This window comes from Humulus lupulus, chromosome 6 (assembly GCF_963169125.1).
Source record: "Humulus lupulus chromosome 6, drHumLupu1.1, whole genome shotgun sequence".
NCBI lineage: Eukaryota > Viridiplantae > Streptophyta > Magnoliopsida > Rosales > Cannabaceae > Humulus > Humulus lupulus.
Window position 1 is genome coordinate 96,105,316 of NC_084798.1, and position 20,279 is coordinate 96,125,594.

Genomic DNA, 20,279 nt, shown 5'->3' on the forward strand with positions numbered 1-20,279 from the left:
GAATATCAAACTGCAGATATTCTTACAAAAGGGTTGTTTAAACCTACATTTGATCTACTTGTATACAAGTTGGGTATGTTTGATATTTACATACCAACTTGAGGAGGAGTGTAAGTTACCGTGTAAAGTGTAGAAAGAATTAGTCGTAAGGTGTTTCCTTAGACTTGGGAGTTAGTTTTAGTTAGTTCCTATTTTTATGGGGTTAATATGTTTAATATGTTAGATGCTGTAACCTAAATATGCCAATTGACATATTAGTAAAATATATGATTTTTATTCACTTAAACTACATAATACTAACTTTTTCTTTCCAAGCATCGGTTTGTGAGGTCACAGGGAACCTAAGTTCACTGAAAAACTTATATTGCTGATCAAGCGGCATCATGCCCTCATCATTTCCATAAGATCCACCACCATGGCTTGACTCTAGCAAGCTGCACAATAAATCAAGAAATGCAAACCAATAAGACTCATACGCATGTATTTCGAACAACATTTTCTCCAAATCACTTACCTTGGTGTTTCATCCTCCAGTATGTCTCTGGTAACAATCTCTAGCATATTCAGCAAGATGATTGCAACCTCATCCTTGTCCTCTTCTTTGTTATCTAACTGCGGTACCCGACCAATATTATTAAAGCTAATTATTATATTGGAACAGATATAAGTAGGGGAAAAAATCTCAAAAAAAAGTTACCAAATATTTTATCAGAATAACAAATTGTTCATAAAGGTTAGGCAGAGCACTCATATTCAGTTCTGCTATCAAATCTTCTTTTTTAATGTGCTCGTCAATTGAGAAGAAAATATTGTCTATAACACTGGAGAGACAAAAAATGATCAGGGAAATAATGATCAGAATGTCATTCAACCATATATATGTATTCCAAAGCCAGACAGTAGGAGGGAACTTACATTTTTTCACGGTGTCCTAGAACCAGAAAACGAATGACACTTTGAAATGACAAGTAACACTCTTGAACAGCACAAAGCATATACTCGTCCTTATTTATTCTCTTTTTGAGCTCATTGTCTTGTGACCTTTGTCCACTGCTATCTTTTGCCATGTCCAGTGCTATTGGTATCTGCAAAGAAAGTGCTAGGTAAGTTTTTTTTTTTGGGTATCAGGATCCCTTCCAAAAAAGAGGAAAACAGAAAGATAATGTCCAACCTTGCTTGCAAGTAAGAAGGGAGGCCACTGGATAAGCTTCAAATCTGGATCAGCCATGTATGGAACAAGTAATAAGTCCATCTCCCTGAAATACAATTTTATTATCTTATGAGATAAGATTTCAAATTCATTATGTTAAACACAAAGGAGACTATCTGAAGTGGTTATGAAGGGGGTGTATGTGTGGAAATAGAGCATCCAACCTTTACCTGTTACTTATAAGATCTTCCTCTCTGAAACTATTGACTATTTCATTCCATAACTGGGCAAACTTTGTTGCCTCGTCCGTTTTAGATAGGACCTGAAACAACCACCAACTTGGTTATGACTAAAACAATGACCTTTTAGTATCTATATATGTCCAGATGCCAAATTGTTTTAACAGTATCAATTAGGATATCTGGCAATGCAAAGCAATAACTAAACCTCTTCATCTTTGCGAAAGAAAGCAGCCTTTATCCCCTTCTTGATATGATCAGTTTTCTCCTTTGGAATTAAGAGATTATTAAAAGCGCCTGGTATCGATTTAAATCGAGACCTTAGCATGACAAGAGTCCGAATCTGAGAAAAAAAATAAAGAAAATTATCAGTTCAATACTTTAGATTCACCATTTAAAAATCAATGCAAGTAAATGGCAATAAAAGAGACAATATTCTATTTTTTAAACAAAGAAAGCTTGATGTGAAGCACTGTTTAAATAAATAAAAATGAAATTAGCTCTTCTACTTGGAGATCACTTAGCTAAGTGATAAAATACAATTAGTCCGTTCAAGGCATAACTTGTATAAACCACGATCTTGGTTGTTCGACACATAATTTAGAACATTATTTTTTAAATGTATTCAAATCATAAAAAGTGCATGCATCACGTGACAAATTATTATAACAAATACCTAATTGAAAGAGAGATTAAAAGTAGTGATAGCTAAACAAGAAACTGCAACTTCAAGTTGGTGAACTGTGAACCTCAACTGCTATAGTGTCAAATATTCTTTACTTGGCTGACACATCATAAATTTAGAGAAAAATTTCCATGTAAAATCTAGGTCTAAGTGACACATCATAACATGAAGCTTTTGGAGCATTTTCACCAGATGAAACAATTTTAGGAAAGTCAAAGATTCACCAACCTCGCCAAGACGCCTAAATGCACCATATATACCTCCAAATATTGTAGAGAAAATAGCATACCAAATTTGAGTATCCATGAAGTAGACCTACAGTGAACCAACAACAAGGTTAATAAGTTCAAAAGTAAGAAATTAATGACAAATGTTACACCAAAATGAACAGACACATACAAGGAGAATAGGAGCCCAAAGTGCAATCACCACTCCAATGTTATTATTGGCTGCAAGAACAAAATGATAATTATTTTAATTTTAATAAGAAAAATAAATTGTCATGTGTTGCAGTCATGTTGTTACCATGGGGGAAGAACTCATGCCATTGATAGGTTGAAATATGAATATCCATAATGGCTTTTGTTGGACCTACAAGAGGCTTGATCTGCACATACAACCATGAGAGAGAGAGAAAGAGAAATGTGAGAATTTTCTATGATTGCCAAATTGAATGAACTTGACATTAATAAAATCAGGTTCAATAATATATAGTGTAAATTTAGTTTATTGAAGAAGTAGGAAACAATATGTGGTATCTAGATCGACAAGCCAAGGGCACAAAGAACTCATAAATCTGTGTTGTGGTCGAAAATTTTGCTAAAAGAATTAAAAGAGTACCACATTAAATGGAATTGAGAACAATAATACATTTGTAAGATCATAGACTACTCCACTCATTGTCAATTAATTTTAAGTTGGAATCCTATAAATGCTAACATTGTATCAAAGCCTAATAACTCAAGCAAACATTTGGTTTAGAATAATATTGAGCCAATAGATTTGTTAGAGATCTAATTAAAGAATTGATCTCGAGGGGGCATATAAGAGTCTCGTATTAAATAGAAGAGAAAACACTAATACATTTATAAGACCATAGGCTACTCCAATTATTACCAATTGGTTTAGACTTTAAACCCTATAAATCTTAACAAGAATTACGTGTTGCCACGTCAAAGTTGCTATACATCAACATTGCTCACAATCTCGTTCTTCATAATAGAACTAAGCAGATTGGGATTGGCAAACATTTTATCAAAGAGATGATTGAAAGTGGTAAAATTTGTATTCTATTTCCCACAAGTACAAGTCAACTAGTTGATGTATTAACAAAAGGATTGACTCCACTTATGTTTCTTTCATGTATTTGCAAGTTGGGAATGATGAATATTTTCCAAATAGCATAAGGAGAATTGTGGGAATATGTTTGCAATTAATAACATTTACTATAAGCTAGGGTTTGTTTAGATTTAAAAATCTCTTTCTCTTGTGTATACACATATAATGTATTGTTTCGTTTGTCAATGTGAGAGTTTTTATCTCAGAAACCTACATCATTGTATGAAATTACAATCTTGCCTCTGGGCAGCATAGGTTTAACAAAATAACTATAGGGACCAATCTAGAATATAATATTTTTAAGCTGATCAATAGGGTGAAATCTATTCAATTATCAATTTTGTACACTATAACTAACATGAAGGACTGTAAAAAAAATAGACAAAAAGAAAAGTGGACCAACACCAAACATTGAACCTCAAATCCCACCTACACATAATATTCCAAAATAGAATCATGTCAAGATGGAATTTATATGCACTTTTTCTACCACGAATGGTAATGATTCTAACATACAAAGATGGATCAGAGATTTACCTCAAGATAGTAACTGAATGCTAATTTTGATATAAGCAAGAGAACCCAAAACATGGTGTACCTACAAACCAAAGCAATTGTACAAATCTATCCATAAATTTCTTGCTCTAGCCATTCCAAAAAATAAAATAAAAAAAATAGGCTCAAATTCACATGTTTACTTAAAAAGTGAAAATAAGCTCTCATGCATTCCCCTTCCGACATAGAGCCGAGGCTGCAAGACAACCAAAATTAAACTAATGAGAAAAGAAATCATACATATATATACTGTATAAAATAATATATTTGATAACAAAAATAACAAATTCCTGGACGGATATCTACAGGTAAGTATATGAGAATTTGTTTAATCAATATAAAACTTTATTGATAATAAAAAAAAAATCTTCTACAACTTCTGTATGAATACCTGAGACCACCACATCATGGCTGTCAAAATACTATAGTTGGATCTTTCAAGAGGTCGGCGAATGAATGGGAATAGAAACAGCAATAAAGACAGCATATTTGGAGATAAGTAAATGACAACAGCCATAATGAACACAGAAGATGAGCCTGGACCATTTCCAAACCAATTCTTCATCGTCTGTGCAAACCCAGAAGGATTTTTCAAACCATATGCATAAGTCACGGGTAAAATGATAACCCATGCTGCAGCTGATATAGCCTTTAAAATATATCTTAGCTGGACATAAGATGACATGCTCTTCCGAGCTTTCCAGCTCAAAATTATATCAAGAGTGGCTGCAAGATAAAGACAAATATTTATATTATATATATACAAGCACAACTCACTTTTGATAGTACAACATTTTCAGTTTGATTACTAAAAGTTGACAATCCATGACAATATAGCATCTTCTCTAATTCTAGAGCAAATCAATCGAGATGAAATGTTATTTTCGCAAAACATGGTACATGTTAATATATAAATGTGCAGAGTTCAAAGTAAATGTTAAATCCAGCTTTGAAGATAACTGAACCAATATGTTATTCTCTCCCTGGATAAATTTTGAATGTGTCTCAAATGTATAAACAGGAATTTAATGGAGTGTTTGGACTAATCTTCTTGTGATTAGTCTCTATTGATTTTAGCAAACATTTAATCCTAACATGATTACTCTGAAAATCAAATCAACATAATTCTAAACAACTGTAATAAAGTATGTCTGCTGACATATCAGCATAACATGGTATAAAAACCTACTTATCTGAATGCTCTCATGTTCACATTAAAATAACATTCCTTTCTAGAAATTTCTTCAGCTAAAAATATGTAAGACTTGGGTTAAATTCAATGTACTTATGGGTTAATAACATCGCTAGAACTTACTCATGGGATACTAGGAGTATTGAGAGAAACCTCCTGCAATTTTGACTAATAAGTTGTGTGGATAATATCAAATAATCTTATGATCAAGTACTTTATGCATACCTTGTCCTAGCTTCAATATGGCAGCAGTAATAAAGATACTCAGAACTTTATTGAAAACGTCAGCCTCAAATATGGAACTTAATTCTCCAGACCCATTCCATGCAACTATGATCATGGCCTTAATTTAGAAAAGCATACAGACAATTTATTAGGCCAAATATATACGGCATAATATGAGAAAAGGGTGTATGATAGAAAAAAAGGAGAAATATACCTGTAAACATAATATATAAAAGCTCCACATTCTATCAAAGCTTCTAAAAATATGGTAAAATGAGCGAATTTCAACAAAATTCGATTTTCCAATCCATCGATCCACATTAGTAGCGTGCCTTCTTTCCTAGAAATGATGAATTTTCATAAGTCAAAACAAAACTATTGAATCAAAATAAAGTTAGGCGTAATTACAGCATCTAACATTCTACAAAGGTAAATAAGAATCACTGATTCACAACAACGTCTTAATGTAACTACTATTTCACCATCTCCAATAACAGCAAAGTTTCATTGGTTCCTCTTAAATGACGTAATTATTACCCTACATTTGTTTTCTACAAAGGGGAGAGGTTTCTATTATCGAATTTTGGAACAAGAAAGAAGAAAGCTATAAGCAGTGAGAGGTTTGGTTCTGGGAATCTTGCAACTGGATTTGAGTGTTAGAGAGAATTGTCAAAATATGATATATTGAATTGTATTGGGTTAATAATACACTACTCTAAGACATCTATCAATGTTCAAGATTTAGATTCAATATTTGTATGAGTCTTGTCCAAATTCCAATATCATAACATACCTTGTCTCTATCATGAGTCTCAACTTTGTTATCATCAGGACAGCAAAAGAAAGCGGAACCAGCACGCATAGGCCAACCTAGCTTAAAACAATCGACAGTCCTACAATTTTACAGAAACATAGTATTATGATAGTGGATCTCATTATTACTCAAGCATGTAATTTAAGAAACAATGGACGTAATAATACCAAAAGTATTCATTCAGGTCATCATAGTTTCTCCACTGAGAATGTTTTGATTTTCCTTTGCTTCTTCGAGATTCCTATGCAATGAAATCAATAAATTTAATAGGATATGTGAAAGAAAGAAAAAGAAATACATACATGAAACCAAATATATTATTACAATCCTCTACCTGTGCAATTATATTATATATTGGAGTCACAACTTTCTTGAGAAAAGCCTCCTTTTCACCACCATAGGCTGGCTTTGTGTGTTCCCCAGTCAATGGACTAACAGTACTATCCAACACCCCGTACATTTCAAATGCCATCTATATTATATATGTAAACCAAAAATCAATAAAAGTAAGAAGAAGACAAACTACAATGTGATAATATAGACAAAACAGATAAACAACAATTAAAAAAAAAATTATAATACTCAACAAAGGCTCAACCCAAATAGAGCAAATAGCATGATAACAGTTATGATCAAGATCTGAGAAAACAAAGAAACACACATTAAAAAAAACTCGTATCAGTTTCCAGATACTACTTAACCCACATCCCTTTAGATTTCTTCATCATGTTGCTACATCATTTATGAAAGCTCAACCTCAAAGTTTCACATCAAGCAAAAATCAGTTTATTTTTTTTTTAAGTTGAACAAGTTCAAGATTTCACACACACAAAAAGAAAAGATGGTATAAAAATGTATTTTCTGAAGAAAACATATCAATCAGACGCAAGTAGGATAAGAGAAGAAACAAAACTGAAAGTAACATTCTACAATTTCTACTGCATACATGATGATATATATAGCAAAGGCATTCTGGCATGAATCTCAGATTAGCAGCTTCTCCCCATATTAGAAGATATAAACCCATGTATAGTAATTTTCTCTGCTGAACTTCCTGTTCAATACTTGGCAACCTGCCGGTGGGAACAGCCAAAAAATATGGTCAAAAGTAAAAACAGGAAAATGATTTGAAGTATATTCTGGGATGATTACCAAGAAGAGTAGAAGAAAGCTAAAATGGATTGAACACTACATTTGTAATGATTAAGAATGAATAAACGTGTCACCACTACAGACAGATTATCAATATAAACTTAAGTCCTTGAATCTAAGTATACAGCCTCACCATAGGCTACTTTTGCGATCCAAGTATTTGCACCACTTTTTGTAATTTTTGACAAGTTTCTTCATTACTTCTGTCAGCGTGCGATCATCTAACTGAAAACAGGTTGAATATATTAGTCTATGCCAGCAGTAAAAAAGATGGCTTACTATAAAATCTGAAATATAGGACGACAAGATTAAAAACCTTTGATTGATCAGCCTTTGGCCATTGTCGCATGTGCACATTAGCAAGCAACAAAATCAAGTGCTCCCTTTGATTTCCTACATTATCCTCCTACATATTAAGGAATTGAAGATAACATGTCAAAAAAAAAAAACTCAAAAACCCAAGTAGTGAATAAAAATTAGTTCTCTGTCAAATTACCTGAAAACCGAACATGAGTTTGAGCCAGTCTAGAATGTCTTCATCAGCTTTCTTTTCGTGCCCCCTTGGCCATGGCAAGCCCCTAGTATTACGAAGCGCTGAAACGGCTGCTCTGATCTATAAAACACATGAGCAAGAAACATAGTAGAACTGAAAGATAAACACATAAAACCAAATCACCAGACTTGGTACAAACCTCAGGATAATTCATGATAGCATGATTTTGACCTTCAGTATCAAGAGGAAGAATATTGTAAGGTACATATAACTGTGATTTTTCTTCAACCTTGGTGTGAGCCTCCAAAATCTGTAGTCATAATCCAATGAGGTTCCCAAAGAAAAGTAATCTTAGCAAAAAGTAGTACAACATAGTATTGTTATATCATACAGGAGTTACAAGAATATCCTTTTACCTCCTCAGGGACGGCCTCTGTCTGATTGACAGCTCTCAAAACTTCAAACAGCACCTTAGCAGTTTGATATGCTCTTGTCAGTCGGGTGCTGATTAGAAAATATAACCAATCTCATTATCAAAACTTCTCAGACAAAGTAAGCAAAATACTTTAACAACCATTTTAAGAAAATAAGAACTAACCGATCAGCATTATCAACTTGTTGCAGAGCTTGAATATATTCCTTATAATATTTTCTATAAAAGCTTTGCATTTCACGAGCATCACTTTTTACCTTTCCTTCTAATGTTGTCTTGTCTTCCTGAAAATAACCAATATTATCAAGTTTTGTGCCTAATTTCAAGCAGAGACAATAGGTAGACGGAAGCCAGTTAAGAAAAATATCACAGCTTCTGAGCTACAAAATAAAAGCAACATTTTCAAGAAAAGCTCAATAATTCTGAGAAAGAGGAAACAAGTAATACAAGAAAAGAACAACACAGACAAAGCAAAAACAGCTGCCCAAAACTAGAAGAACCTCCTGTTCCTATAAATCAGGAAAAAGAGAAATTCTTCTTTTAGATTGTAAACAATGGTGAAAAGAATTGTATTCTTGTATATTTCATTGAGAAAATAACATGTATTTATACACAAACTTGGGAAGCTATTTTAGGAAACTAGGAGAATAAAATAAACTAATTAGCCCTAATTTATTGCTAATTATACAGCTAATATATATCCAACACTCCCCTCAAGCTGGAGCATATATGTTAATCATGCCCAGCTTGTTACAAAAATAATCAACCTACACCCCATTTAAAGTTTTTGTGAAGATGTCCCCTAGTTGTTCTCCAGTCTTCACATATCCTGTGGGAATTAAACCTTGCTGAATTTTCTCGCAAACAAAATGACAATCAATTTCAATGTATTTAGTTCGCTCATGAAATACAGGATTAGATGCAATGTGAAGAGCAGCTTGGCTATCGCACCACAATTTTGCTGGTACTGAAGTTTTAAATCCTACTTCAGTCAACAGTTGATATATCCACATTATTTCACACACAGACTGTGCCATAGCTCGATATTCTGACTCTACATTGGATTGTGACACAACGTTTTGCTTCTTACTCTTCCATGAGACCAAATTCCCTCCAACAAAGATATAATAACCCGAAGTGAATCTTCTATCCATTTTGGAACCTGCCCAATCTGCATCCAAAAAACGTTCAATATGAGTGTGTCCATGATTTGTATACACAATACCACGTCCAGGTGCTCCTTTCAAGTAACACAAAATTTGCTCTAACACTGCCTAATGAAGAGCTGTTGGAGATGACATAAATTGACTCGCAATGCTGCCTGAATATGCAATATATGGACGAGTCACAATAAGGTTATTCAACTTCCCAACCAATCTTCGATATCTCTCATGATCTTCAAATAGTTCCCCATCTCTTATAAGGTGCAAGTTCGGAGTCATTGGAGTACTACAAGGCTTTGGTCCCAGTTTTCCTATCTCAATTAACAAATCAAGGACATATTTTCTCTGAGATAGAAAGATACATTTTTTACTTCTCGAAACTTCAACACCCAAGAAATACTTCAGCACCCCCAAATCTTTCGTGTGAAACTGAGTATAAATGAAAAACTTGAGAGATGAGATTCATGTATCATCACTTCCAGTAATAACAATGTCATCCACATACACAACTAACAGAATAATACCAGCATCTATTTGTTTGAGAACATCGAATGGTCCGACTTGCTTTTTATCATAACAAATTTCTCAACAGCTTGACTAAATTTTACAAACCAAGCACGAGGACTCTGTTTCAAACCATATAAAGATTTTCGAAGACGACAAACCTGTCCATACTCCCCCTGAGCAACAAAACCAGGAGGTTGCTCCATATACACCTCCTCCTGAAGATCACCATGAAGAAAAACATTCTTAATGTCAAGTTAATGCAAAAGTCAGTTATGAGTAGCTGCCATCAAAATAAATAACCGAACAGATGTCAATTTCGCAACAGGAGAAAAAGTATCTGAATAGTCCACATCATAGGTTTGAGCATAGCCTTTAGCGACAAGACGAGCCTTCAATCGAGCCACTGATCCATCCGGATTGACCTTAACTGCGAACACCCATTTGCATCCTATAGCTTGTTTTCCTGAGGGTAAATCTACCAAGTCCCAAGTATCATTGTCATCTAAAGCATTCATCTCTTCTATAATTGCATTATGCCAACCAGGATGAGAGATGGCTTCACGAATAGTTTTAGGAATAGATATAGAATCAAGGGAAGCAATAAAAGAACAAGAAGAAGACAACAAGCCGTTATACGAAACAAAAGAAGAAATAGGATAAGTACACTGGCATTTAGCTTTGCGCAATGCAATAGGAAGATCATCACTTGGGTCTGGATCTGATGATGAAGGATCAGGTGTAGGACATAAATCATAAGGTGGACGCCTGGAGTAGACTTGAATGATAGGAGGCTTAGTAGGAGCTGGTGTCGGGATAGATTCAGAGGATGTGATAGAATAGACCAACAAATCATCATCCTCCCCCTAACTAGTAAGAACAGGTGAGGACGGAAAGTATGGTGTCTCTTCCATGAAGGTAACATAAATTGAAACAAGATATTTACTAAGACTAAGACAATAACATCTGTATCCTTTCTGAAGACAAGAATAACCAAGATAAACACACTTCAATGATTTGGGATCTAACTTAGTGACATGCAAACGAACATCCCGAACAAAACAAGTACTACCAAATATCCTCGGATCAATCAGAAATAATGACTTGTCGGGAAATAGAGCTTTATAGGGAATCTCACTACTAAGAACAGAGGATGGCATGCAATTAATGAGAAAACATGCTGTAGAAATTGCATTAGCCCAAAAGGTTTTGGAACATGCATTTGAAACATGAGGGCACGTGCAGTTTTAAGAAGATGTCTATTTTTACGTTCTGCTACGCCATTTTGGGATGTAGCATCAACACAAGAAGTTTCATGAAGTATGCCCTATTGAACCATATATGAGTGAAATAAAGCAGATGTATATTCTTTGGCATTATCACTTCGCAAAGTACGAACAAAAACATGAAATTAATTTTTAATCACAACACAAAATGCACAAAAATAGAAAACAACTCGGAACGATTTTTCATTAAATATAATCAAGTTACACGAGAATAATCATCTACAAAATTAACAAAATACCTTAATCCAGATTTAGACAAAATAGGTAAAGGACCCCAAACATCAGAATGAACTAATTCAAAAAGAACACTAGCACGTTTATTGACTCGAGGACTAGAACTAAGACGATGATGTTTGGCATACTGACACGACTCACAATCTAATGAAGACACCTTACTATATTGGGGACAAAGTTTCTTGAGCAAAGGAAGGGATGGATGGCCCAACCAACAATGAGCCTCAAAAGCAAAAGCGACACTCAAACAAGCAATAGAAGTTGGTGGCAGTGGATCAAGAACATACAAGCCACTAGATTCATGTCCTTTACCAATATTCTTCTTCATCATAAGATTCTGAAATAAACAATGATTGGGAAAGAATGAGATGCAGCAATTGAGATTACGAGTGAGTTGACTAACATAAAGCAAATTAAAGGATAAATTAGGTAAGTGTAAGACTGATGGCAAAGTAGGAGTAATAGGGCCAGATCCAAAAACAGAAGATGGTGACCCATCACCTAAGGTAACAGTAGAAGTGGAACTATGAGACTGAAAAGTAGAAAAGAGACTAGAATTACTTGTCATGTGATCTATGGCACCATAATCAATGACCCATTTTGAGAATGTGGAAATAAGGCATGCATTAGTTTTACCAGAATCAACAATAGCAGTGACAGAAGGAGATGACGACTTAAGTGATTCCTGGTACCGTGCGAACTTGGCAAATGCATTAGCAGAAATAACAACTGATTTGTCAAATGCATCACTAGTGCTTGCAACATTAAGCGAATTGTCTTTGCTGATTTTTAAACTGCAACTTTCTACATTCAAATTTGGTGTGATCGGGCTTTTTACAATTGTTGCAAAAAATGCCTCCAGAATCTGATGTTTAATTGTCAAATCCTTGTGAATATCCCCCTTTGTGTCCACTTGAGGTAGAAGAACTCTCAGGCCAATTACTATTACTGCGACTTACCAAAGCTCCAGTAAGTGGAACAAATGGAGTCATTTCAGTGCGGAGAACACGACTAAAGACGTCTTGCAAAGATAAGATATCAGACCCAGAAAGAACTTGTGTTTTAGCATAATCAAATTCAGGGGAGAACCTCGCTAGAAAACTCATGATAGCCGTCTACTCCCGCTGACGTTGTTGAACCTTCACTTCAGGACTAAAGGGCAACAAAGTATTAAGTTCCTCATACGTTTTTTCGAATGCCATAAAATAGTTTATAAGGGATTGATCTTGTTTTTCCACACCATAAAATATTTTGCACACCTCATACATACGGGAGAGATTTCCTTTTCCAGAGTACAAAAATTCCAAATAATCCATCAGTTCTTTAACAAATTCACAGTGATTGATCAAGCCAATTACCTCATTATTAATAGAATTTTGAATCTGAAGGAATAATCGAGCATCCTCCCTAAGCCATGTCAGATCAGCTTTCTCTGTCGAATCTACTTTTGGAGGATCACTAGTCAAGCGATCATCTTTGTCAATACTCCATAGATAAAGGCGAATAGTCTTGCTCCAATCCAAATAGTTCGAACCATTGAGTTTATGGTCGGTGATTTTAGACGTTACCGGCACCACATCCGTCACAATAAAAGATTTATTGTCTGCCATGATGCTGAAACAACGACACAAGGACAGCGAGCACAGAAAAGGAAGAACCACAAAGGATGACGAACAAACCTCAACAATCACAAACACAAGAAAGCAATGGTAGAAACAAATGCAGCACTGAGTCAAAAACACCGAAAAAGGCAACTAGCAGAAAAAAGGTCGGAAAAAGGAGGCTCACGCGCGTGCACGCGTCGGCACGTGGGTGTTGTCGCCGATTCTTCAAGCGGCGTGTGGGGCTCACGCGCTAGGATTCCGACGACCAAACTCCGAGGTTTTGTCGATCGACAGCTGGGCAGTCTGATGGTGCTGGCGGTGAGCGTCCAAGTACTCTCTAAATAGGATTTTCGAAAAATGGAACCCTAAGAAAGATAAATAACAAACTCTAATTGCAAAACCCAATTTTGTGATAAACCCTAATTTCAAATTTCGAATTATTCTCTGATACCATGTAAACAATGGTTTGATTGAGAAAATAACATGTATTTATAGACAAACTTGGGAAGCTATTATAGGAAACTAGGAGAATAAAGGAAACTAATTAGTCCTAATTTATAGCTAATTATACAGCTAATATTATACAGCTAATGTATATCTAACATAGATAAATATATCCAAAACCTATTGTTGTCCCAAAAAAATATTCCATCCACGGCATTCCCCTTACATATTCAAAATAAATTCTTCAGTTTAGATAAATAGTCAATAAAATAGCATGGACTGAGCATCACAACATATGAATAGGTTTGTTATTCAAATTACAATAATTCCAACAATTGAATAATAATGAATGAACCAAATAAAATTGCCTCCCCATATTTTTGTGACACACAAGCACAAATGAAATAAAGTCATTGCCTCCTTTTCTGCAACACAGCATAAGGTGAAGGCCTCCTTTTGTCATGGCTTGTGATCAACATCATACTAGAGAGTATGTATGAATGGAAAAATGTGAATCATCATCACCATCCATGCAGTTCATTATTGGTATACGGTTAACATTTGCATACTATAATGACCCAATAAAACTGTATGCAACAAGTGAACTCATAGGCGAAGCTTACCTTTTCTAAACGCTGAAGAAGTGCAGTTTTAAATTGGCGAACACCACGTCCACTAGATTTGGGATCTAGTCTATGAGCTTTCTCGAAGGCATAGAACCGACCTGATTTCAACATGTAATTATGGACTGATTTAAAATTCCTCAAAGTAAATTTAGCAAATGAATAACACATTAGAAACATTAACTATAGATTTTAATGAACAAAACGATACCATCATAATGTAACCACCTATCCACTAAACAATTAGACAAGATCAATAATCAAATAGCAATGCTAGCTAATTAAAGTGAGAGATCAGAATAATATTCATTGCATTCTCCTACTAAATGATGCATGGTAAAAAACTATGTCAAGCCCTACATAAGTTACATTAGTGTTTTTTTTTTAGCTATGACTGATAATCAAAACTGTACTTTGAAATAGAAACAATGCAACAACTACACAAACTTACAGAGATAAGCAACTCTTGGGTTTTTAACCTCAATTTCATTAGCAACCCGAAGAATTGGTGCAATATCCGCCAGTGAAGAAGGCACCACTTCACTGTCCAGCATTGGCTCCAGTATATTCCTGGCTGTCTGAGCCCGCTGAAGTCTCTGTGTGGGCTGATCAGACCGCCTACTGTATGCCATTTTTACAACTGAGTCTGTAATATTTAGCTTAAATTGCTTGCTTCTCTAACTGCCAACACCCAAAAGAACAATTCATTAGAATAAGAGGAATTACGGAAGCTTTCCTTCACAAAATCATAAATTTGAAAGCCAACAAGCATCAAACATTAAGGCTATGCTTGGAATTTAGATTTTAGGAGGAAAATAAAACAAAATCTCTTGGAATTTGTTTTTTTTTTCTTTTTTCTTTTTTGGATTTAAACAAAAGATAAGAGAATTATTTTATAGGAAACCTGAGAATATAATTTGATGTAATATTGAATTTTTTTCATAAACATATATTAGAAAAAAGAGATTTTGCAAAAGAAATGTTTTATTAAACAATAGGAAAGCATTTTCTTTCGTTTTTTCTCCTAGTCTTTTCCCTCTATATTTTCTTTAGCAAAATACAAACTCCAAATTAATTAAGGACTCCTAAATTCCATGAATCTATAACAACACTATTCCTCACTTTGACTGACTCAAGTTTAAAGTTTAAAGTTCAAAGTCCCATGGAACAGTGGTATTTAAACATTAAAGCAACAGAACAAGATGTAAATTGGGTCCTTGTATTCTTAATTCCTTTTTCTCTCTCGGAAACTAAACTGCTCAACAATTGACTAGTGTGAAAATTATATTTTTCAAATAAAACAATATTAACATACTAGATGAAAAGCAACGTATAGTTCCCCATATTTTCCCAGAAGTCGTTTTGGTAACGAGCAATTAAAGTCAGAGGTAGTCAACCCAAAAGAATGAAAGCTAAATAAAAATTAAGCTCAAGATCGATTATTGATTATTGATGGTTGATGATTGATTTTTTGTTGCCAGAAAGTAGAAAAAGAACACACCTTATAAGTGAACCATACTTTCTTTCTGAGCCCAGAAGATATCTACAACCAATCACAAGTCAAGAACTTCCAAATTATTATCATATTCACAAAACAAAGCCTTCTCTCTAAGAAACCAAACTAAGTACTTAAATATATGAAATGGGTATATTCCAATAGACACAAATAACTAAAAACAATACTAATATGAGCACAGCACAAAAACATACTATATGTATACAAAGAAAGCTTATTAGGTGAACTATGAAAGAGACATGCTATAACATAATATATCTAAAGCTTCAAAAAAAGAAATTAATATTTGAAAGACCTACTTTATAAACAATTAAAATAATCTCAAAAAGAAAAAAGAAAAAAAAAACTTAGGCTGCAAGCATAAAATTGAAAAGTCACCTTACTATACAAAACAAACAAAACAGAGAGAAAAGAAGGGGAAAAGTTGAGTACTTGAGTGGATTCGTACATACATGCATTAGAGCTGCTTTGTGGCCAAAGGAAGGAGTCAATGTTTTAGTTGACTCTCTTGGTCATCTGTTATGTAATCCAATCAAAATGTGCCAGCTCATCACTCTCAGTTTCCTCCCAGGTTCTTGTTCCTGTCTTCACTTCTCTTTCACTGACAGATATTCAGAATTCAGACACTCCTCCTCCTAAAGCTACAAAAAAAACAAGTTAAACTTATGGTTGATCAGGTCTGACATAAAAAGAAATGGAGAAGTTGGTATCCAGTGCGGTGCCGTCCGCTTGTGGTGCGGTGGGTCCTACAATGAACGCTACATGTAACTACCATATGGTGATGATGAATGGTGTATTATTACGACAAAAACACCAATCAATTATTTGAGGGGAGAAACCCAATAGAGATATCTCTTACATTTAATATTTGTATAGTACTATTTATATTTGAATAAGACAACACGAATCCGAAAGATATATGATCAAGAATTGAATTGACTAAATGGACTGAGATTTTTTATGGTAAGTTGATAAGATTACGAGTATATACAGTAATTGGCTCTCGATGATGAGGGGATTAAGAAGATATACTATATGCCCATTTTTAACTTTTTTTTTCATTTTAAAAATTATTTACTGTCTGAAAGTTTTCTTAAAATATACAGTCTTGGATTTAGAAAGGGAATATATAAATTTTAATTAATTTTTAGCACACATGGTGTCTTTGTTTGTCTCAATTGTCAGATAAATATCTTATTCAAATTAAATAATTAATTGTTGAACTGTTACAGAAATGTTTAAACAGATACAACGACTGTTTGAACAGAAATTAGATATGTTTAAACAGTTTGTGACCAGAAGATAAAAATAAACATAAAGTAAAGAACACACGAATTTTTACGTGATTGATAACTCTACAAAATAGAGTTATTTTACCACTTTTTATGTACTAATTGTTGCTTAATCCTTAAGTTTTTAATTGATTTATTAAGTTTTTAAGTAATTTTGAATTTATTAGGCTTAATTTAATTTTATAGATTTTTGTGTGTTTTTATAGTTATTTTGTTGTAAAATATTATAGCTAATTATTTAAATTATTGTTGTTTAATTTGGGGTAAAAAAAAATGTTGTTTTATTGAAACTAAATGTTAAATATCAATTAAGTTATAATTAATATTTTCACAAAAACGAAATTGATTTATTTTATAGTTGAAAATATTTTATTATGATTTAGTTTATGTTTATTTTGTAGGGAAGTTAATGCAATTTTTAGCTTTGAAAAGTAAGGAAAAGAAGGAAGAAAAGTGGTATTTTTGAAATAAAAACAGCCACCAGCTCCAAGGCCCAAACCGCCTGCTACAGTACCCTTCAGCCCAAATGAGTCCAGCCTTCTCTCTGCTCTCACCAATTCTCCTTCAGCACTTTGACGCCTGAAGCTCCAGCTGCCAACATAAGCCGCCACCACCTGTCCAGCTGATTCCTCAACATATATCATGCTTCCAACCGAAACACTCTTCAGCATATAGCATCCTGAAGCAACCAACGCCCAGCATCAACAAGTTCATCAATCTGCCATCTCCTTCCTGGGCCCACGCCATAGCCAAGGCCCAATGCCCATCATCTCCCTGCCTCTTCCCAGCAGCTGCCCAACACAGGCCCAATTCGACATGATGTCCCATGCCAAGACAACCAAGCTGCCAATAACCACCAAAAGGCCAAAAACCACATTTTTATTCCCAATATTTTTCACTCAAATATCAATTCACTCTTCCCTATTTTTCTTACCTAAATAAACATTCCTAATTGATTTTTTTACCCTAGCTTTTCACTAATCTTTTACCCAACCAAACATTTCATCTTTCCAATACTCTTACACTTACTCTATTTATCCTACCACTTCCCAACACAATTAAATTAATCAATTTATTTATTTTAATTTGATTAATTTAATCTCCATATTTTGCCTATAAATAGAGTCTTGTAAGACCATTTGGGGAGCTCTTCTTCTTCATCTTTTCAACATCTTCTATACATATTTTTCTCTCTTCTTTTCACTATTTTCTCTCTACCATTTTCATCTTTTGAAGAGCACGTCAAGTATGTTATTTTGTATTTTTTATCTAGTTATGAGCTTCTAATCTTTTTCAAAGGTTATTAAGATGATGATGAAGCAAAATGTAACTAGATAGTATTTTTTGTTGTATGTTGATTTCCCATTTGTACAACATTGTTTATGGATTTTTCTATCAAAGATATGCATTTTTCATCTAATGTTGATTGTTAAAGCATATTACACTTAGTTCTTCATTATGAAAAAAATATGATATTCTTTGATTAAATGTTTTTCATTAAATTGTTCACATCTAATTCTTAGAGCATAAGTATCATATTTTGCCTAAACATAATCTCTTTGATTTTTTGTAGTTTCATTAGGTTGTAACACAGCTAATGCTTAGAAATTATATCTTATATAAGTAAAGAAAAATCCTACATTTTTTAAAGGGTAACTTGTGCTTGAATAGAAAATATATTTTGAAAAAAATATATAGTGTGATTTATTTCAACTATATCAAAACTTGAGAATCAATATACTTATAAATACTATTGAACTTGCATTTTGTGGATTCTAAAATCTTAATAATCTTATTTTACATATCTCATTTGAAAACCAGTTTTATCATTAATATTTTTATTACTTGTCTTTTATTTTTCTAAAACAAAATCTCATCAAATATTTGGAACTAGGTTAGAATATTCTTGCTTTGTTTGAAATAGTTTCTTTTGATGTTAGTCAACTCCCATGGGTTCGACCTCGTACTTACATGAACATTATATTCTGAAACGATTCGTGCACTTGCGAGTTTAAATATTAAAACACCATCTTTTGGATACAACAGAAACATGGTGTCTTTGTCTCAATTGTCTGACAAATATCTACCAAAAATATACTGAAATTCTGTTTTTTAAGATTACCAACTTAATTATTCAAATTAAATAATTAATTGTTGAACTGTTACATAAATGTTTAAACAGATACAACGACTGTTTGAACAGAAACCAGATATGTTTAAACAGTTTGTGACCAGAAGATAAAAACGAACATAAAGTAAAGAACACACGAATTTTTACGTGGTATCAGCAATCTTTACAGATTGCTACTAGTCCACGAGGCCACGCCCAGAGAATGAAATTTATTAGAAGAATATCTAAACGATTACAAAACCAAATTGACTTATACAAATAAAGACTCCCTCTTGAATTTTTCGCAACTGTTGTAATCTAAACTCCTAATCAAATTTCTGAAGTGCTAAGATCTTGAACTCCCTTCAAATCATAACACTTGCACTTTTCTTCCCGAAAAGTGACTCACAAACAAGACTTCTCCCGAAGCTTGATGACCAATGTCCAAGTGTGTTCAACCTGCACAATTAACACAAAGAAAACAATACAGAAGTACACTGTAATGAACCACTAAGAACTTGATGGACTCAAGTTCTTCACATAATAAAAATCTCTCTAAAACTTGAAAAATATTTGGAAAATAATACACCAAGAGAGTTGATCAAAAACCAGCGACCTAAGGATGATTATATACATTTTAGAATCCCTTTAGGTCGTGGAAAACAAACCAGAAATCAAACAGCCAATAAGTGGAAAATCTTCCAAAACAGGAAAGTCAGAATCTGTTCAAACAGACTGGCAATCCGTTCAAACAGATTCATTGAACCTGGTCAGTTTTTCAACCCAGTTTCCTTAAATAAATAAGGAAACAATATATCATTTATTACTGCAAGCTGTACACGAATTCTGGGCAACCAAATCAGATAAATGAAAATAAATACTAATAATTTCCATATAAACCAATTTCAAGAAAATATATTCTTTTATATGAAATTATATATTTATTTTATAATCATATATAGAATAATCTGATTATAGAAAACATATCACACAAAACAGGAAACTAACCATTTTCGAAATGAACCAAAATATTACAAAACAGGAAACTACTAATTTCGAAAATACCCTTCTAATTAATTTTGTCATTAATGTCAAATATGCCAATAAAATATTTTACAATCTCCCCCTTTGGCAATTTGATAGACAAAATTAATTCAAAAACCTGCAACACAAATGTTAGTGATAAGTAAAGAGAAAGAACTCCCCCTGCAAACATGCATGAACTTA

General features: G+C 33.5%; 1 protein-coding gene across 1 annotated transcript in view; it reads right to left on the reverse strand.

Annotated features, from left to right (window-relative positions):
- The window catches only part of LOC133782374 (callose synthase 1-like), a 28,745-nt gene extending 12,853 nt beyond the window's left edge, over positions 1-15,892 (reverse strand). The window contains exons 1-28 of the mRNA XM_062221661.1: positions 15,636-15,892; positions 14,586-14,815; positions 14,135-14,235; positions 8,442-8,560; positions 8,260-8,347; positions 8,043-8,153; positions 7,847-7,963; positions 7,667-7,756; positions 7,484-7,575; positions 7,145-7,271; positions 6,533-6,670; positions 6,366-6,439; positions 6,178-6,277; positions 5,599-5,724; positions 5,385-5,502; positions 4,359-4,693; positions 4,111-4,163; positions 3,950-4,010; positions 2,600-2,681; positions 2,474-2,523; positions 2,303-2,389; positions 1,598-1,732; positions 1,381-1,472; positions 1,172-1,256; positions 916-1,085; positions 698-821; positions 515-612; positions 302-434 (exon numbers count right to left, since the gene is read on the reverse strand). Coding sequence (XP_062077645.1) covers positions 302-434; positions 515-612; positions 698-821; positions 916-1,085; positions 1,172-1,256; positions 1,381-1,472; positions 1,598-1,732; positions 2,303-2,389; positions 2,474-2,523; positions 2,600-2,681; positions 3,950-4,010; positions 4,111-4,163; positions 4,359-4,693; positions 5,385-5,502; positions 5,599-5,724; positions 6,178-6,277; positions 6,366-6,439; positions 6,533-6,670; positions 7,145-7,271; positions 7,484-7,575; positions 7,667-7,756; positions 7,847-7,963; positions 8,043-8,153; positions 8,260-8,347; positions 8,442-8,560; positions 14,135-14,235; positions 14,586-14,766 — 3,087 coding nt within the window. The 5' untranslated portion in view covers positions 14,767-14,815; positions 15,636-15,892. The remainder of the gene's footprint in view (positions 1-301; positions 435-514; positions 613-697; positions 822-915; positions 1,086-1,171; positions 1,257-1,380; positions 1,473-1,597; positions 1,733-2,302; positions 2,390-2,473; positions 2,524-2,599; positions 2,682-3,949; positions 4,011-4,110; positions 4,164-4,358; positions 4,694-5,384; positions 5,503-5,598; positions 5,725-6,177; positions 6,278-6,365; positions 6,440-6,532; positions 6,671-7,144; positions 7,272-7,483; positions 7,576-7,666; positions 7,757-7,846; positions 7,964-8,042; positions 8,154-8,259; positions 8,348-8,441; positions 8,561-14,134; positions 14,236-14,585; positions 14,816-15,635) is intronic.
- Positions 15,893-20,279: the final 4,387 nt, after the last annotated feature.